General features: G+C 45.5%; 1 protein-coding gene across 1 annotated transcript in view; it reads left to right on the forward strand.

Annotated features, from left to right (window-relative positions):
• ksr2 (kinase suppressor of ras 2) overlaps window positions 1-18,761 on the forward strand; it is a gene marked incomplete at both ends in the record, with an annotated part of 122,792 nt that overhangs the window by 51,263 nt on the left and 52,768 nt on the right. The window contains 2 exons of the mRNA XM_083784359.1: window positions 16,909-16,948; window positions 17,036-17,186. Coding sequence (XP_083640485.1) covers window positions 16,909-16,948; window positions 17,036-17,186 — 191 coding nt within the window. The remainder of the gene's footprint in view (window positions 1-16,908; window positions 16,949-17,035; window positions 17,187-18,761) is intronic.

The raw sequence follows: 18,761 nt of genomic DNA on the forward strand, positions 1-18,761 counted from the left end.
ATGTAGCAAGTTTTTGTTTGTCAGTATTAAATAAGGCATTGGTTCTCAAAGGGGCGTCCAAGCAGGTACCCCATTGGTACTTTACCACCTTATGGCTCCAGGGGGTCCCTAGCCTCGATACCCAGGCTTTCATTTCGTCTGCGCGAAAGATGAAAGCCTGGAAAAAGCCGTGGGCTGAACCAGTCTAAAAGTGGGAGTCAACCCTTCCGGGTGGGCGTCGCTCTAAATGATGTGACGTAGCGCTGCACTAGGGGGGAGAGGAGGGGCCGGGGGTGACGGACAGATTGATGAGATCCAATCAGGGTGCGCGCATTTCTGAGGCGCGACCCGCCCCTCTAGACCAGAAATGTCTCTGCTTAGGTCAGGCTAGGGGGTCCCTAACCTGACTTTGCCAGATGGGGGCGGTATTGGGTAACCATGTTCCCCAACACAGCAACCATCTGGGATCTCTCAGGGAGTTCAGCTAACACCGAACCGCTCCATGGTCTAAACCAATCAGCGTGAGCTAAGGGCGGGATATGTGCGAAACCGGATGTGAAGCTATATAGACACGTCGATATGATTCTACCAATCTACCATCTACCAAGTATCTTGAAAAAAAGGAACAGCCCCGTCATCAAATTTGCTTCCGAGATCCCAGATCCCAATAAGCTGTGAAACAAATTTGTGTAGCAAGCTTCTTGGATCTGGCAGCGTCAGGTTAGGGGGTCCCTACATCCGTTAAAGTAGCATCAAAATCACTAACCAACATTTTATTGACCAAATGCACACCACGTCCATCTGTGCAAATTCAAAACAGGTGGTACTGTACTGTACTGTACTGTACTGTACTGTACTGTACTGTACTGTACTGTACTGTACTGTACTGTACTGTACTGTACTGTACTGTACTGTACTGTACTGTACTGTACTGTACTGTACTGTACTGTACTGTACGGCCGTTCAGTGCTATCCAAAGAGCACTTCCAAATTCCCAACACTTACAAAATAATCACCTGCCAGGACAGAAAGTAGCTCATAACATGTCTACAGTGGTGACGTTTTTTTAATACAATCAGATCTGTCTGTTTGGATGTACAGTATCATTCGGATGTCAATGGGAAATATACCCTGAACTTATATATGGCAAGATGGCTTCAGTGTGCATTTGCTGGCTATTTGAAAATAGCCGATCTACAGTAGATCTGCTACTGAACAAAATGTGAAAGATTTTGGAAACATTTTAACAAAACAAATCTTGTATGCAATTAAGGATTGCCTGGCACAGAAAATGCGCAGATGGAGGTCGTTCTGTGGTCAAATCTATTAATTTGGGGGTCGTTGACATGAAAAAGTTTGAGAAGCACTGAAATAAAGCATCAGGCATACTAACGGTAGTATCATGCTTAATACATTTTGGGCGGGAACCCCTTTTGGTGTTTTAAACATTATGTTATAATTTAGCTATTGAAAAATAGCAGATCTACAAGCTCATAGCGCGCCACTCGGTAGGTCTGCTATTTTTGAAAAATCGTTAAAATGTGGCGCAAATCATTGAATATATATTTAAAATTTTAACTAAAATATTTGCTTCTGGGGGGGTCCCTCCCTGGAACTACATATTTTGAGATGGGGGTCCGTGGCCCAATAGAGATAATTCTGGGGGTCCTTGACATGAAAAGGGTTGAGCACCACTGACATATAGAAACATAGGTTTTTCAGAAAAAAATTAGGATTCAGAAGCCTTTTTTTTTTTTTATCGACCTCAGTCCAAAATGGGTTAATTATTACACTGACTAGATGTATAATTGCACTGCAACGTGTTTAGTGCTGCTTTTCCTGTGTGGAATCTGAGCAGAAGAGGAGCTTAAAAAGACAAATATATGTGACATTTAATCACAGGGGAAATGGGTTTACTGCTGCATGGAACACCTTCTTAATGGGCCGTGCTTTACAGTCGACGAGCCAAATGAATCTCTGCACCTATTCATTACAGCTAATTATGCCTTACGTACGTTGGCCATTCAATTGGATTTTTTTTGTCTGCACCCGTGGAAAATGTCAAAAGATTGTTGAATAGAATAATTCGCCTTTAACCCGTACAATGTGTCGTGATTGACAAAAAAACACACAACATAAAACCATAAAGAGATTAAACAGCAAAGTAAAAATCAGAAGGTGGATTAATGTCAGTTAATAACCGAGAGATTAAAATAAACTGACTCCCTGGAACAAACTGTTTTCAGATGGGGGTCGGCGGCCAATTACATATATCATACTTTGCGGGGTCCTTGACATGAAATAGTTTGAGAACCACTGACATAGAAACAGAAAACTGTCGTGATTTAGATTACAGGGGGTGGCCACACTTTTTTGACTTGAGAGATACTTTCAAAATGACAAGCTCAACAAGATCTACCCAACGAAAAGATATTATCGAATTGCTGAAAATATAGTTAAACAATATGTACCAGAGAGGGCTTTGGAATAGCGGCAATGGCGTTACATTATAAGGTCACATTCCCACCTAATACTTCGGTAGACTTGCGAATGGGCGGATTCTTGCATATTTAATTTGCTGCGGTTTGCCTTCACACTGTCATCCGCAGCAATTGGAAACGCAGCAGGGGGACCTTTATCAATGTGTTCCAATCATAAACTAGCCTACACAGTTAAATCTATGGTGATAAAATTATACTCTCTCTCTCACTATACGCACGCAGCCACGCACTGTTCTTTTGAGCATGGAGGCACAGCGCTGAGCGCACTGATATAACAGACAGCAGCACAAAATGTTTACACGTTTATCGAGATGAAAGTCCCTACTCCCCACTAGTCCCCACACAGTGACAGCACTCCATGTTTACGGCACGCACAGACACACACAGACAGCCACCGAGTGGCGCGCTACGAGCTTGTAGGTCTGTTATTTTTGAAAAACCCGAAGAACGACTGACACAGAAACATAGCTTTTTCAGAAAACTGTCATTTTGTCATTTTTAGAATCTGATCTCAGGTCAAAATGGTTTAAATAAAGGGCATGTCGTGTGGTCTATATATCTTTGTGATCTACTGTTAGATCACAATCTACCTTTTGGTCTCTGCAGGTCTAAATGGATTAAAAGATGTCACTGATTTTGCTAGACTTAGATCCTCAGGTAGGGCGTAAGGTCCAAAGCCTGTGAAACCCTGATCACCTGGAGTAATAAGAGGAGCTCTATAGAACAGCAGGAGGTCCCCGCGGCCTGTCTGAAGTTCTAAGGCCGCACACAGGGTTCATAGCATAATTAAAACCTAAGTCTTTGCAGGGTTTTGATTGATGTAATCAGAGAAATCTTAAAAATAAATTCTGAAACTCACAGGCGACCAGTGGAGAGCAGCAGCGTGTGACATGGTCATGTTTCTGGGAATGAGTTTAGAAGCTGAATTTCTGCACCAATCGCAGACGGGATATATAGCTTCTTTGCTGATCCCAGAGTATCTATCTAATAATTTAGCGATCGCTGTCTGTCTGTCTGTCTGTCTGTCTGTCTGTCTGTCCACTTCCGGGTCACCAGTGAAATGCATGTTGGGAAGGCTTCCGGGTCACCAATGAAATGCATGTTGGGACGGACACAGATTAATACTGGGACACACTTTTACGCGTAACAGACCCACACGGGGAAAACAACCCCCCCCCCCTATCAGTAATGTGATCTATTACATCGCATTACCCACACTGAACATTTGCTGTTCATATATTCAGAACGGGTAACGCCAGGGCTCCACTGGGCGCGTTTGGACGCGTTGCGCCACGCGTGCGTGCGTCAAAAAACGAACCGGTTCAATTTTATGGTGACGGAGACGTGACGCAACGCGGGCAGTGGAACCACCCTCCATTGATTAAAAGGGCACATTCCCGACGCTGACAGAGACGCGACGCAGACGCAGACGCGCCCATTGGAGCCTTGGCGTAAGGACTAGTAAGGAATAATAAAGATTAGCTGGTGGGCGAACTCGTAAGAAATCACCAAGATTTGGCTTAAATTGGTGACTAGTTTTTGAATTTTGGGGTGGTGTTAGGTACATACAGTATGGGTATAAGGTTTTCAGAAAGCTGTGCAAACGCGTTGGGTTTGCACAGACTCAAATATTAGTGCGTAATATAGGGCGGTATGGTTGAAAACCAACATGATTGATAAAAAGAGATTTTTCAATGGATTATGTTACTATGGGGTTGTGCTAAATAACATGCTAACATTTTAGGAAAAAAAACGAACAACCAGAAAGGCATCGTTTTCAAGATGGCGTCCACGGTGGCTACAATGAGCTTAAATTGCCTATAAACTGAGAAGGATATGGCATGGTCCTCACAGGTCTAAAAGGGGTTAATGGGTTATGGCTGTTCAGTAAAGGTTACGGGTTCCTTCCACATGACAGCGGCATGTCGGACCATACAGTAACTATATTTTAACTAGGCAGGCTGTCACCCCAGAGTTCCTCCCCGCGGCAGGGAGGCGAGTCCCTGTCAACCTGTCACCACCTCCGCTGTCACCTGCAGACTCCCCCTCAGGCCCAAACCCCACTCCCCCCCCCCCCCTCGCCCGAAGCCCGCACACCTGTCTCTGCCTCCTCCTCGCTCACTGCACACAGCTCTCATGCCATTTCTGTTCTGTCTCTCTCTCTCTCTCCCTCCCTCTTTCACTCACTTGCTATATATCTGTCTCTCTCTGTCTCTCTTTGTCTCTCTCTCTGTCTCTCTCTCTCTGTCTCTCTCCCTGTCTCTCTCTCTGTCTCTCTGTCTCTCTCTCTCCCCCTCCCTCTCTTTCACTCACTTGCTATATAGCTGTCTCTTTAGGGCAGTCCATACTGTCTCCGACCACCAAACTTTTCGTCGGAAAGATCAGACTTTAATTTTTTTTCTCAGAAGTGACGTCATGTTGTAGTTGTACCGGAGCTTTAATTCCGACGAAACGTTCGATGGTCAGAGACAGTATGGACTGCCCTTTACCTTCAATCTTTATCTCTATGTTTTTCCCGGTGTGTGTACAGTATGAATGAATGTGTGTGTGTGAATGGGTGAATTTAATGCACAATTAATCCATGTAAAGCGCTTTGGATAAAAGAGCTATATAAATGCACCATTTATCGTTTACCTGTTGTCACGTCAGCTGCATGTTCAGTTGTCTCGCGCACACGCACGCACACACGCACGCACACACACACGCACACACACACAAAAACACAAACACACAAGCGCTCCATGCTTCCCCTGGCAGTGAAACACGTTGTCACGTTGTACAGATCAGTACAGCAAGCAACAGTTTGCGTAACAGAGTATAATGGGCATTAATGATGGAAGGAAGGATTGTATAGGTTTCATGTCAATGGATGGACAGCGTATGTACAGTATAGGGACGCTGCAACAATGGGCAGGAAACATGCGTGTATGTAGAATAAACTACAGCTCCGTGTGTGTGTGTGTGTGTGTGTGTGTGTGCGTATGCCTGTGCCTGTGCGTGTGCGTGTGCGAGTGCATATTTTATTTAATTCCATGACGCAAATACAATTATGTGGCTGGCATCTTTATACCTCCGTGTCTCATTCTAAAGTGTCTTCTATACCAGCTCCTGGTCATCCACAGCAGGTCTAATTGTAAAGTGTCTTCTATACCTGCTCCTGGTCATCCACAGCAGGTCTAATTGTAAAGTGTCTTCTATACCTGCTCCTGGTCATCCACAGCAGGTCTAATTGTAAAGTGTCTTCTATACCTGCTCCTGGTCATCCACAGCAGGTCTAATTGTAAAGTGTCTTCTATAGCTGCTCCTGGTCATCCACAGCAGGTCTAATTGTAAAGTGTCTTCTATACCTGCTCCTGGTCATCCACAGCAGGTCTAATTGTAAAGTGTCTTCTATACCTGCTCCTGGTCATCCACAGCAGGTCTAATTGTAAAGTGTCTTCTATACCTGCTCCTGGTCATCCACAGCAGGTCTAATTGTAAAGTGTCTTCTATACCAGCTCCTGGTCATCCACAGCAGGTCTAATAACTATTCAGGACTCATTCTTTCATTCCTCCACCTTTATTAAAGCAGCAAAGAACTGAGGCTTCCAGTGATATTATTCCATCAGCTATTTGAATAACCCATTCTGGACGGTGAACCCCTTTTGTTGTTTTAAGCGTTACGTTAGCTATTTAGCTATTGAAAGATCTACAAGCTCATAGCGTGCCGAGCTTGTAGGTCTGCCTTTTTTGAAAAATCGAAGAACCACTGACTTAGAAACATAGCTTTTTCAGAAAACTGTCAGGATGTAGAAGACATTTATAGAATCTGATCTCAGGTCAAAATGGGATAAAGAAAGGAAAGGGGGGGGGGGGGGGGGGGAGGGGTTGCCATATGGGTCTTGGTGAAGCTTCTTGCATATTTCTCCAAAAGTATGGAGATGGAATCTCTGCAAGTCAGTTATTCCTGGAGTTCAACATTTAAAGTTAATTAATAAAAAATGTGCCGCCACAATATGCCCAGTTGCTTCGCGAGCTATAGCACCTGCACATGACTGAATAACTTTCATTTGGTATGATGGAAGAATGAAGGAAAGGTATCGCCGTTTGAAGAATTGTCCACTTTTCCGTCGCGTTCCTGATCAAAGGAACAATTTTAACCGGTACTCGAAGTGTGTCTCGGTGGAATTTGTGTTTCCAGCGTGTACGTGCAGCTAGGGGAGATGTAGCCCCTCTCGGAAACCCCCCGTAAGGTTTCTGACATTTGGATGTCAGAAAGTGTCCCTCTTCAGTTCGTAAGCCCACAATAGGACGCAGCTGTACATACTGTCGGAAACGTCAGTGCTGCGGCTTTTGAGTGATTGCGATATGTTTCAAAAGAAGCGTATAGGAGCTATAGGAGACAACGGAAACGTCTGAGAATTTTCCTTTGGGGACACTTTCTGACATCCAAATGTCAGAAACTTTACGGGGTTTCCGAGAGGGGCTATAGGGGAGATGCAGATGTGAAAGGGATGCAGGGTGGAGTCGGTGGACGGTTGTACGCATTTCTCGCGCGGGTGTTTGCACGTTCATATGGTTATGTCTGTGGTTCCCAAAGTGGGATCCTGGGACCCCCATGGGGGTCCTTGAGGGAGTTCCATGGGGGGAGGGGGGGGGGGGTCCCCAGCTAAATGATAGTTTGGAACCAAATGGACCGCCCTTATGGGACTGTAAGTACGGTAACTCCATTTGCCTCCATTTGTACACTCAGAGTTAAATCAACATTGATTGTACAATATAAAGTGGCTGTCCCAGAGATAGAAATTACATTAAATAGGGGGGTCTGTACTGTAGACTAATATTGTATTCAGAAGGACTCAAATGCAGAAAATAGCATGCAGGCAAACAGGCAGAATGCAGATAACGCAGTCTTTACTTAAATTCCCAAAAGGCAAAGTCAATACCACAGGTATCACATAAAAAAGCAAACAATTCAATTCAATTCAATTCAAAGGGCTTTATTGGCATGAGAAAACATACGTTTACATTGCCAAAGCAGAAAGAACAATACAACAATACAGCAATATACAATCAAAACAAAAATGATTTTGTACATTTGAAAGTCAGAATCTTCAATAGATCAATATTTATATGTACCAAGGTCACTGGATGCAGGTATAGTGCAGGAATATACACAATGATTAGTCTTTAGGGTGGTTATCCGTTTGATATCCTTCTCCTATCACAGCAAAGAAGGCAGGCATGGGCAAAGGCAATTAAGACAAAATCCCCCCCGCCCAAAAAAACTGGCAGTCAGCTTCAAAGTCCAGGAACAGACAGGGAGGGAAACAGGAGGTTCTAGAAAACAGGAGTTATATCACCGACGACAAACTGACAAATGGAGACGTTGAAGTTCACTCACTTTAAATAGCCTCAAACTAATTAGAGCAACAGCCAGCAGGTGAGTAGAGAGACAGGCAATTGGCTGTGAATACTGATTGCTAGGAGGAATGCAGGGGGGCGTACGTGAACACAAGGGCCATGTCTAGCCCATTCTGACCTGAGATCAGATTCATACGAGGTTCCCACTGGACACACACTGGTCTGATTAACCCATTCTGACCTGAGATCAGATTCTAAAAATGTCAGTCGTTCTTCGATTTTTCAAAAATAGCAGACCTACAAGCTCGTAGCGCGCCACTCGGTGGCGCGCTATGAGCTTGTAGATCTGCTATTTTTCAATAGCTAAAGCATAGCATAATGCTAACATCAAAACGGGTTCCCGTGCAAAATGGGCTAGGGAGGATTACTGACAAATAATATGCACGTCAAACTGGGGGTCCTTGAAATTAAATGGGTTGAGAATCACTGCAGGTCCCTGGAAGAATATCTCTTCAAATGGGGGTCCGACCGTGGGCTAATGAGTGTCATTTTGAGGTCCTTGTTTGGCTCACATACTGTATAACCCAGTGGCAGACAGTGTGTACGTGTGACTTGCTTTTTGGTCAACAGCACTCATAAACTTTTTTTTTAAAGATATTTTTTTGCGGCTTACGCCTTTTATTGATTTTTTAAGGGACAGATAGTAGGCTGACAGGAAACGGGAGAGAGATGGGGGGATGACATGCGGTAAAGGCCGTGTCGGGTTCGGGAGTCGAACCCGCGGCACACCGCGACTGGATCACCAGTCCGGTGCCCAGACCGTTACGCTACGGCCTGGGCCAGCACTCATAAACTTAAATAAATTAATCTCAGCGCCGCACTCTCCCAGCAAACGCCTTAATTATTCGTCTCCGGCGTGTCTTGTCGGCTTTCAGAGATGGAACACACCAGGGGGGGGGGAAACAGTGTTAGCATTTTGACACCAACAGTACACCGCTAACAAATTCTCAAGACTCTACTTAATTAAGTATCCTATTTTCTTTGACTCCGGAGGGAGGGGAGCGCACTTCCATGCACCACACGTTTACTTACTTTAGATTGTTTTAGTTTGACAGCAGACCTGGTATAACTGAGACATGTGCATGCCGCTCAGCATTTAATCTGCGTGTGACTAAAGTACTCATGTCTAGATAAATGATGAGAGAGGCATTTAGATTAGACTATTTACACCTTTACCCTATCTCCCCCCTCTCTCTCTCTCTCTCTCTCTTCGTGCAGTGATTTGAAAAGGCAGGTGAACGCACAGTTTTAACCCATTTTAGACCTGAGAACGATTCTACAAATGTCTTCTAAATCATGACAGTTTTCTGAAAAACCCTAATGTTTTCTATGTCAGTGGTTCTCAAACTATTTCATGTCAAGGACCCCCAAAAATACCAGCTCAGTGGCCTTGTGGTTAGAGTGTCCGCCCTGAGACTGGTAGGTCGGGGTTCAATCCCCGGCCGGGTCATACCAAAGACTGTAAAAATGGGACCCAGTGCCTCCCTGCTTGACACTCAGCATCAAGGGTTGGATTGGGGGTAAGTCCCTGCGACATACTAGCGTCATGTCCAGGGGGTGTACTTGTACATCAAGTTGCCTCACGCTACAGAAACAGGAGATAGGCTCCTGCCCCTATGGGCCTCATGGCTCGGCAAGGCTACTACTTACCCCCAAAAATTATAAACGTCACTCCACAATGAAACAGTCATTGTGGAGTTCGGCGAGTTTGCATATACGTACGCTCTCTCTCTCTCTCTCTCCCGCCCCTCTCTCCATTCATATTCCCATGCCACCTAAACTGTCTCTCCGTCATCCGGGGAGGAGAGAGGATAAAACCCAGGCGCTCTGCTCTGCAAGATGAATAAAATAATAAATAAAACCCAGGCACGCTGCTGGAAGATGAATGGCCTAAATTAGATTTGAATGGCGTAAAACGGAGGCTAAGAAGTGAAGCGCTGACAAAGGGCTCTATAGTGGCTGTGGTGATAACCTGCAGGCTGCTTCCTTAAGAGACTTGGAGGATGTGTTGGACTGACTGATATGACTCATATTATTACATGTACTTCAGGCCTCACTGCAGTGCTGGGAAAAGTACTCAAATGTTTTCTCTTAAAGTCCGGCGTTAGTCCCATATTGATCCAAGGTCGTGCACAATTTATTGATCAATAGAATAGTTATATTCTGTTTCGGAGAAACAGAATATAACTTTATACTCCTACATTGCACTTTTAGCTCCACTGCAACTACAAGTTACTTCTTAGATTTAGATTATTTTTTGCTAAGCTCATGTCATACTCCGACTATTTGAAAAAATAGCTGATCTACAAGTTCAGGTGCGTCGCACATCGACACTTTTGAGCTTGTAGATCAGCTATTTTCCAAAAAGGTTTGACACATTTTGAGAAATCTTAGTAGCCTACATTTACTTTGGCACTGTATGCATGCCAATACTTTTGTACTAAGCCTAACCCATCCATCCATCTTCAACCGCTTATCTGTAGTCGTGTCGTGGGGGCAACAGCTCCACCAGAGAGCTCCAGACTTCCCTCTCCAGAGCATCATTAGTGACTTCCTCCTGGGGGATCCCGAGACGTTCCAAGGCCCAGTGAGTCGATGTGTTTCCTCCAACTGCGCCTTGGTCTGCCCCGGGGTCTCCTCCCAGTGGGACGTGATCCTTGGTCTGCCCCGGGGTCTCCTCCCAGTGGGACGTGGTCCTTGGTCTGCCCCGGGGTCTCCTCCCAGTGGGACGTGATCCTTGGTCTGCCCCGGGGTCTCCTCCCAGTGGGACGTGGTCCTTGGTCTGCCCCGGGGTCTCCTCCCAGTGGGACGTGATCCTTCATCTGCCCCAGGGTGTCCTCCCAGTGGGACGTGCCTCGAGGAACTCCCTAGGGAGACGCCCGAGAGGCATCCTAACCAGATACCTCAGCTCGCTCCTTTCCAGGCGTAGAAGCAGCGACTCTACTCCGAGTCTCTCCCGCGTGACTGAACTTCTCACCCTATCTCTAAGGGAGATGCCAGCCTGCCTCCATTTCGGCTGCTTGTATTCGCGCCTAACCCTTAGTTTGATATACCGGTAGGCCTTTTACTTTTTTATTTTCATATTGTGGTATTGCTACTTTTACTTATATGTAAAAAAAAAAAAGTGTGAGTACTTCTTCTACTCTACTGTCTGGGGACGATTATTCTCCCGCAGGGTTTTATTCCACCCTGCACTGAATTAGTCTTACTTTGCATGCCGCTGTGGGACTCACTGCATGCCTCCAGGCTTATTTTTCTTCACTTTACTTTATAAATATTTCAACCTTTTAAACCCTTGTGTATATGTCGTTCTTATACGTCAAACAGAGAAAATAGCGGTGTTGTCGTGCATGATGTGGTGCGTCATGTCGTGAGCTCATACTTCTGATATTTCTTGCCAAATACGCCTATTCTTTGGGGGCTGAATGTTCACCTCTCTCTCTCTCTCTCTCTCTGACATATAATATTATGTGACTGTCTCTCCACCCTGTCTCTGACTGTCCCTGGTTCCCTGATGGATCCTATGCCGTCCCCCGTCCCCCCCCTCCAAACACCCCCCCTCCCCCCCACCGTTTAGTTCTCTGTTGTTTCTGACTCAACATCTGTCCCATTATCTCCCATAATCTTCTTTCTTTCTCTATAATCTGACTTCGCTTTCCTTCCAAATATTTCCTCAATTATTCCGATTATAGGATATAAGGGGATAGATTGCGTCGACCGTGAGTTGACGCAATGTCCCTAAAACGTTTACAGTAAGGAGTAATCAGCTGTCAGTGTGTTGATTGTTTGTTTCTACAGTCGGCCATGCATTGGAAGGATGGCGTACATTATCTCTACATGTAGCAGGGTGGCTCAGAGCCTCTGCCTGGTGGCCTCAACAGTCTAATATCTCCCCCGGTCCATATGGGATATCCCTTTGGTCTAGTGGTTATAAGATGTTGGACTTTCACATGGGAGAGCCGAGTTCGAATCCCGGGCGTTACATACACACCATGCATGCAGTCACAGCTAATATTTACATGTAAATCATATTTACATGTCAATATGATTTCCCTCCTACAGATGCTGTCATACATACTGCTGCTGCTGGCAAATTAAACGTCAAAGAGATCTGGAAATATTCATTTTGGGGTATTTTTTCCAAACTCTAACCTTACACATACAGTAGCTGTTCCATCAAGCTTACAGAAATCTTATTGGCCATCGCTGAAAACGTATAGGAAATGTATGTACCGTATATGAAATGGAAATCAGAACTCCCACTGCCAATTGGATTACGGCTCTCAGAGGTTAATGTATAGCTGCATATGGCCAAGATAACCCAGAGCTGTGTCTATTTGGTTTGAATTTAATAAAAAAAAGGATTCAACAATATTTATGTTAAAAGAAATGATTGGGAAAAGAGCTGGTTTTATATCCCAGAGGAGATGTGGTATGACATGTGGGAAATGCATCAGACAACTCAATTAAAGTCATGGAGGGAATTTACATGGAAGAACCGAATTAGATATTTCATCACACCCCAAATTAAAGTATAAACTAATTAGGTTCAGGTTCAGGTTTATTTGTCATTTGTATAGATACAGAGTATACATACAATGAAAATTATTTTGCTCAGAGCACTCTCCGTCTTACATACACAGGACATAAACAAACATCTAAAGTGCAAGAAAAGACAAAAAACAGTAAAAGAAAGTGCAAGTGAAGTGAAGTGCAATACAGTTCAAGGTCAGCTGTTCAGCAGCCTGACTGCCTGGGGGTAAAAACTGTTACTGAGACGGGTGGTACGAGATTTGATGCTCTGGTAGCGTTTTTTGGAGGGGAGTAGTTTGAACAGGGTATTTGCGGGGTGGCTGGTGTCTTCCATGATGTTATGGGCTTTTTTCATACAGCGAGTGGTGTAGATGTTATGGAGACTGGGTAATTCTGTAGTGCCGATGATTTTAGCTGCTGTTTTAATGGTCCTCTGCAACCTGTTGCAGTCCTGAGCGGTCGTGTTACCGTACCACACTGTGATACAGCCAGTTAAGACACTTTCAATTATACAGCGATAAAAGTTCACTAGTCCTTTTGTACTTAAGCCAAATTTTTTAAGGCGCCTCAGAAAGTACAGTCGCTGCTGCGCCTTCTTGAGGATGTACTCGTTGTTGAGTGACCATGTGAATGTGTCTGTGATATGTATGCCCAGGAATTTAAAGTTATCAACTATGTCGACAGATGACCCTTTGATGGAAATGGGGGTGTGGATGCCTTTGGACTTCCTAAAGTCTACAATGATTTCTTTGGTCTTATTGGTGTTAAGTGAGAGGTTATTGTTATCGCACCATAGAGTTAGATCCTCTATCTCCCTCCTATAGGCCCTCTCATCACCGTTGGTTATTAGTCCGATCACTGTGGTATCATCCGCAAATTTAATTATGATGTTATTCTCGTATCTGGCGACACAATCAAACGTAAACAAGCTGTACAGCAGAGGACTGAGGCAGCAGCCTTGGGGCGCACCGGTTCTGGTGAGAATTGTGGATGAGCTTCTCTCTCCTATGCGAACACACTGGGGCCTACCCGTCAGAAAATCAAATAGCCAGTTACAGATGGAGCTGCCCACACCAAGTCCACTGAGTTTCAACACTAATTTAGATGGTACAATAGTGTTAAATGCGGAACTATAGTCTATGAACAGTAGTCTGACATAAGAGCTTTTCTTGTCTAGATGTACCAGGGCAGTGTGTAAAGCAAGAGAGATTGCATCATCCACAGATCTATTTGCACAGTAAGCAAACTGTAAAGGATCAATACTAGCAGGAATTATGCTCTTGATATAAGAGATAACCATTTTCTCCAGGCATTTCATGAGAACAGATGTCAAAGCAACAGGTCGATAATCATTGAGACAGGTAACAGGTTTTTTCTTGGCAATGGGTACAATTATTGTTTTTTTAAAACACAATGGCACCACACACAATGACAGGGACAGGTTAAATATGTCTGTGTAAACCCATGACAGCTGGTTATAGCATGTCTTAAGGACACGAGAGGCTATCCCGTCTGGCCCTGCAGCTTTATGAGCATTGACTTTTTGGAACGCTTTACTCACAGACCTCTGCGTCACCTGCAGGTCCACCGCCTCCGGTGCGCTCTGCGCAGTGGCTGGGTCCGAGTTGTGAGCCTCGAAGCGGGCAAAAAAGTTGTTCAGCTCGTCTGGTAAAGACGCGGAGGTGTCAGTGATATTACCTGACTTGGGTTTATAGCCCGTAACCGCCTGCAGTCCGCTCCACATTCGCCGCGAGTCACAGCCGCTGTAGTCGAGTTCTAATTTGACTCTGTACTGTCTCTTTGCGGCTTTGATAGCCTTTCTCAGTTCATATCTGGATCGCTTGTAGAGTTCCACATCCCCGGATTTGAAAGCGACGGTGCGCTCCCTCAGTTTGATGCGAATGTCACTGTTAATCCATGGCTTCTGGTTCGGATAGGAGCGAACTGAACGTACTGGAATGCAGATATCCACACAGAACTTGACGTAGTCGGCGACAGAATCCGCATATTCATCCAGACTCGTGGCAGAGTCCTTGAAAATGGTCCAATCTGTCGCATCAAGACAGCCCTGGAGTTTGGTAACGTGATCTGTGGACCAGCTCTGTACCGATCTCACTGTGGGCTGCTCACACTTCACCTTCTGCTTAAAGGCAGGGAGTAGAAGCACGGCCAGGTGGTCGGATTTCCCAAAGTGAGGGCGCGGTAGCGCTCTATAAGCAGCCTTGATGGTGGAGTAACAGTGATCGAGAGTTTTATTCCCTCTGGTTGGGCATTTGACATGTTGGTAGTATTTTGGTAACACAGTTTTCATGTTACAGTGGTTAAAGTCCCCCGCCACAATTGATACGGCCTCCGGGTGTATAGTCTCCTGTTTGCTAATGACGCCATACAGCTCATCCAACGCCTCGGCTGCCTTGACTTCTGGCGGGATGTAAACAGCCGTTAGCAATACACAGGGGAACTCCCTGGGGAGATAGAATGGCCTGCACCTTAGTGTGAGGTGTTCTAGTACTGGCGAGCAGTACTGTGAGACAATAACCACGTCTGTGCACCAAGTGTCATTTATGAGGAAACAAACACCACCTCCCTTCGACTTGCCCGTGACCGTCCTAGAACGGTCAGTGCGGAACACAGAGAACCCCTCCGGTTGTATCGCCCTGTCGGGTGTGTTTGAGCTCAACCACGACTCTGTGAAGCAAAACACACAGCAGTTCTTTATATCCCGCTGTGAACGTAAGCGGCTGTGGAGGTCATCCAGCTTGTTCTCATCGAGAGACTGAACGTTAGCGAGCAGCATACTGGGGATCGGGGGTCTGGTAGGCCGTCCTCGTAACCTCGCTAGGACGCCACCTCTCTTTCCCCGTCTGTGTTTGTTGCTGCTCCGTGGCGGGGTATCCGCGTTGTTGTTGTTGTTGTAGAGTTCTCTCGGTAAATACCGCGGCTTCCAATCGCTGGGAACATCCAATCTTATGTCCAGTAGTGTCTTACGGTCATAAACAACAATGCACGAAGAGACAGAGACATAAAACATGAAGACAAACAATAAGACGAGAGCTGCTCTGAGCGTGTCGCCATAGTACGGCGCCATCGAGCTGTCAGCTGTCAGACCACGTCACCGCCACGTCAGACAGTCAGACAGTCAGAGTTAAGAGTCAATGCTGGAGAAAGTGTGACCACATTGATCCCAATAAGCATACACAATTATTTTCTTTAGTTTGTGTGTTAACCCATTTTGGGCGGGAACCCCTTTTGGTGTTTTAAACATAAAAATAGCAGATCTACAAGCTCATAGCGCGCCGCTTGTAGGTCTGCTATTTTTGAAAAGTCGTGAAAATGTGGCACAAATCAATGAATATATATTTCAGAGCGAACATTTTTAAATAAAATATTGGCTTCTGGGGGGGGGGGGGGGGGTCCCTGGAACTACATATTTTGAGATGGGCGTCCGTGGCCCAATAGAGATAATTCTGGGGGTCCTTCACATGAAAAAGGTTGAGCACCACTGACATTGACATTGACATGTTCTTTTCAGAAAAATTGTATGATTTAGAGGCCTTTTTTTATCGACCTCAGTCCAAAATGTGTTAAATAATAATAAAGATTCAATGTCAGGCTTTGGGCCCACTCTTGTGTACACTGGGGGGGGGGGGGGGGGGGGGGGTTCTGTATCACTTTCCCTGATTCATCTTCAAGCTGCTTGGTTAATTCAGGGAGCGTCTTAAGAGCCAAGGATTCTGTTGACTTTCATTAGTCTGCGATTGGCCTGAAAATAACGTCTTTGTACTGGTGTCTGTGTCCTGATCAACACAGAACACCAACGTGTGGTGATAAAGTAACACAATTTCACCTGGAATAATAAAATAAGGTGCACCAATGAAAATAACTCCCCCCTCTAAAAAGCACATGTTTTGCTTATTGCTTTGCAGCAGGGGTGCCTACACTTTTATGACGTGAGAGCTACTTTCAAAATCAATCAGCTCAACCAGATCTATACCACCATTGCTGAAAATAGTTTAAATATGTACCGGGGCTTTAGAATAGCGGTGCTGGCATTACATACGTATAGGACAGATGCACTTGGAATGGGAAATAGAGGGGGGGGGGGGGAATCTAATAGTTAGGGTTTTTTGTATTTAATTTGTAATGCTACAGACGTTTGTGCACAGCAACACTGTTGAAAACAAAATATTGCATTATGAGTTTGAGCTTACAGTAGGCTACAGGCCCCTTTTGTCAATCAATCAAGTCACCTTTAACTCAAGTGGCAGATTCCTTTTTTTTTTAAATATATTTAAATTAAATATCCTTTAGGGACATGTCCTGTGATCTACCTGCACAGCCTTTGTGATCTACTGCAAGATCACGATCTACCTTTTGGGCACCGCTGCTATACAGCATTCGGAGATTGTGGAATAGTTCTCTGCATGGCTATACTCGAGACGAGATTACCCCAAACGGCCACGCTCATGTCCTTTTGTCTTTGTCTCCTCAGAGCCAAGAAGAAAAGCAAGCCGTTGAACCTTAAGATCAGCGTGGGCAGCTGTGAGAACCTGCCGGGCGCCCAACAGCGTTCGCCGCTCCTCGCCGAGCGCTGTGAGAACCTGCCCGGAGCTCAGCAGAGGTCGCCGCTCCTCGCCGAGCGCTGTGAGAACCTGCCCGGAGCTCAGCAGCGTTCGCCCGTCCTCACCGAGCGCTCGCTGCGATCCTTCTTCTTCCCCACCTTCATCCCCTCCACGCCGCCCGTCCACGGCGCCGACACGCCCTCCGCAAGTAAGCACTGCCTTCTGTTCGTCCCTCCGTTTCATTCCAAACCAGTGGTTTTCACCCCTTTTCATATCATATAAAGTACCATTATTTATTCTGTACTTGAGACTCCCATGTATACATTTGTGACCGCCTCTGACAGAAAGGCCCTCCTCTCGACCAGAGTCATTTTTCAGTTTTATATCTCTTCATCCTGGGCGCTGGGCGTTAAACATTGAAAGGCCGCTGAACTTAGGGCCGATTCATACTCCTATTTTCCTAAAATGAGGTCAAATTGTAGGCTCTACAGCGCCGAACGGACTTTTATTCGGCTCTAAAATAGGAGTCCTGGGCGAGCGGGTGTTAATTAGTCTAATGTCATGCAGCTGCATGCAGGATCCTGCCGAGAGCTGCCTATGCCATAGAAAGCAGTTCCAGTATAGACTATAGAGTGATATTAACCACTCCAGCCCTATATATATAGATTTCGGCCATTTGAAAATAGCTGCTATTTTCAAAACATTTTTTATACTTGTATTTGACAACCTGAAATAGGACATTCTGCACAATACGTACTTTTACTTTTGCCAATACTTTTGTATACTTTCACTCAACTACATTTTGAATTCCGGCCATTTTACTTTACTAGTATTTCTACATTGCATGATTGCAGTATTGATATACTTTGAATTGAAGTAAAACATTTGAGCACTTTTTTCCACCACTGGTCACGGCCTGCCCCCCCCCCCCCTGTGCCCCCCCCCCCCTGTGCCCCCCCCCCCCCCCCCCCCCCCCTGCCTAACGCCCTTGATGTTAAACGGACGTCGGAAAGGAAGCGTTCAAGCTGTTAGCAGCATGTCGCTGCATACTGCCCACATTATGGGAGTGGGCTGGGCAGCGTAGCGTGGAACCAGTGGTGTTAGAGGTCGTGTCAGGGAAAGCATACAGTGATGGATTGGCGTCACTGACTGGGCGTCATTGTGAATGAATGCTTCCTGGGCCTCTAACGCAGCGGTCATCATTTACCGCCGCCCATGCTGCTGCAGGCAGGAGCGCATGGTGGGGCATGAAGCGCACCTCATGCATGTGTGAACGACACACATAAAGATGCAAACACAGCAGCCACGCAACAGACAAAGACACACATAAAGATGCAAACAGCAGAGCCACACACAGACAAAGACACACATAAAGATGCAAACAGCAGCCACGCAACAGACAAAGACACACATAAAGATGCAAACACAGCAGCCACGCACAGACAAAGAAACACATAAAGATGCAAACAGCAGCCACGCAACAGACAAAGACACACATAAAGATGCAAACAGCAGCCACACAACAGACAAAGACACACATAAAGATGCAAACACAGCAGCCACGCACAGACAAAGACACACATAAAGATGCAAACAGCAGCCACACAACAGACAAAGACACACATAAAGAATGTCTTCTACATCCTGACAGTTTTCTGAAAAATGTTCTTGGATTTTTCTAAAATAGCAGACCTACAAGCTTGTAGCGCGCCACCGATGAGCTTGTAGATCTGCTATTTTTCAATAGCTAAAGCATAACATAATGCTAACACCAAAAGGGGTT

Source organism: Protomyctophum parallelum (genome assembly GCF_964188405.1).
Source record: "Protomyctophum parallelum genome assembly, chromosome: 15".
NCBI classification, from domain to species: domain Eukaryota; kingdom Metazoa; phylum Chordata; class Actinopteri; order Myctophiformes; family Myctophidae; genus Protomyctophum; species Protomyctophum parallelum.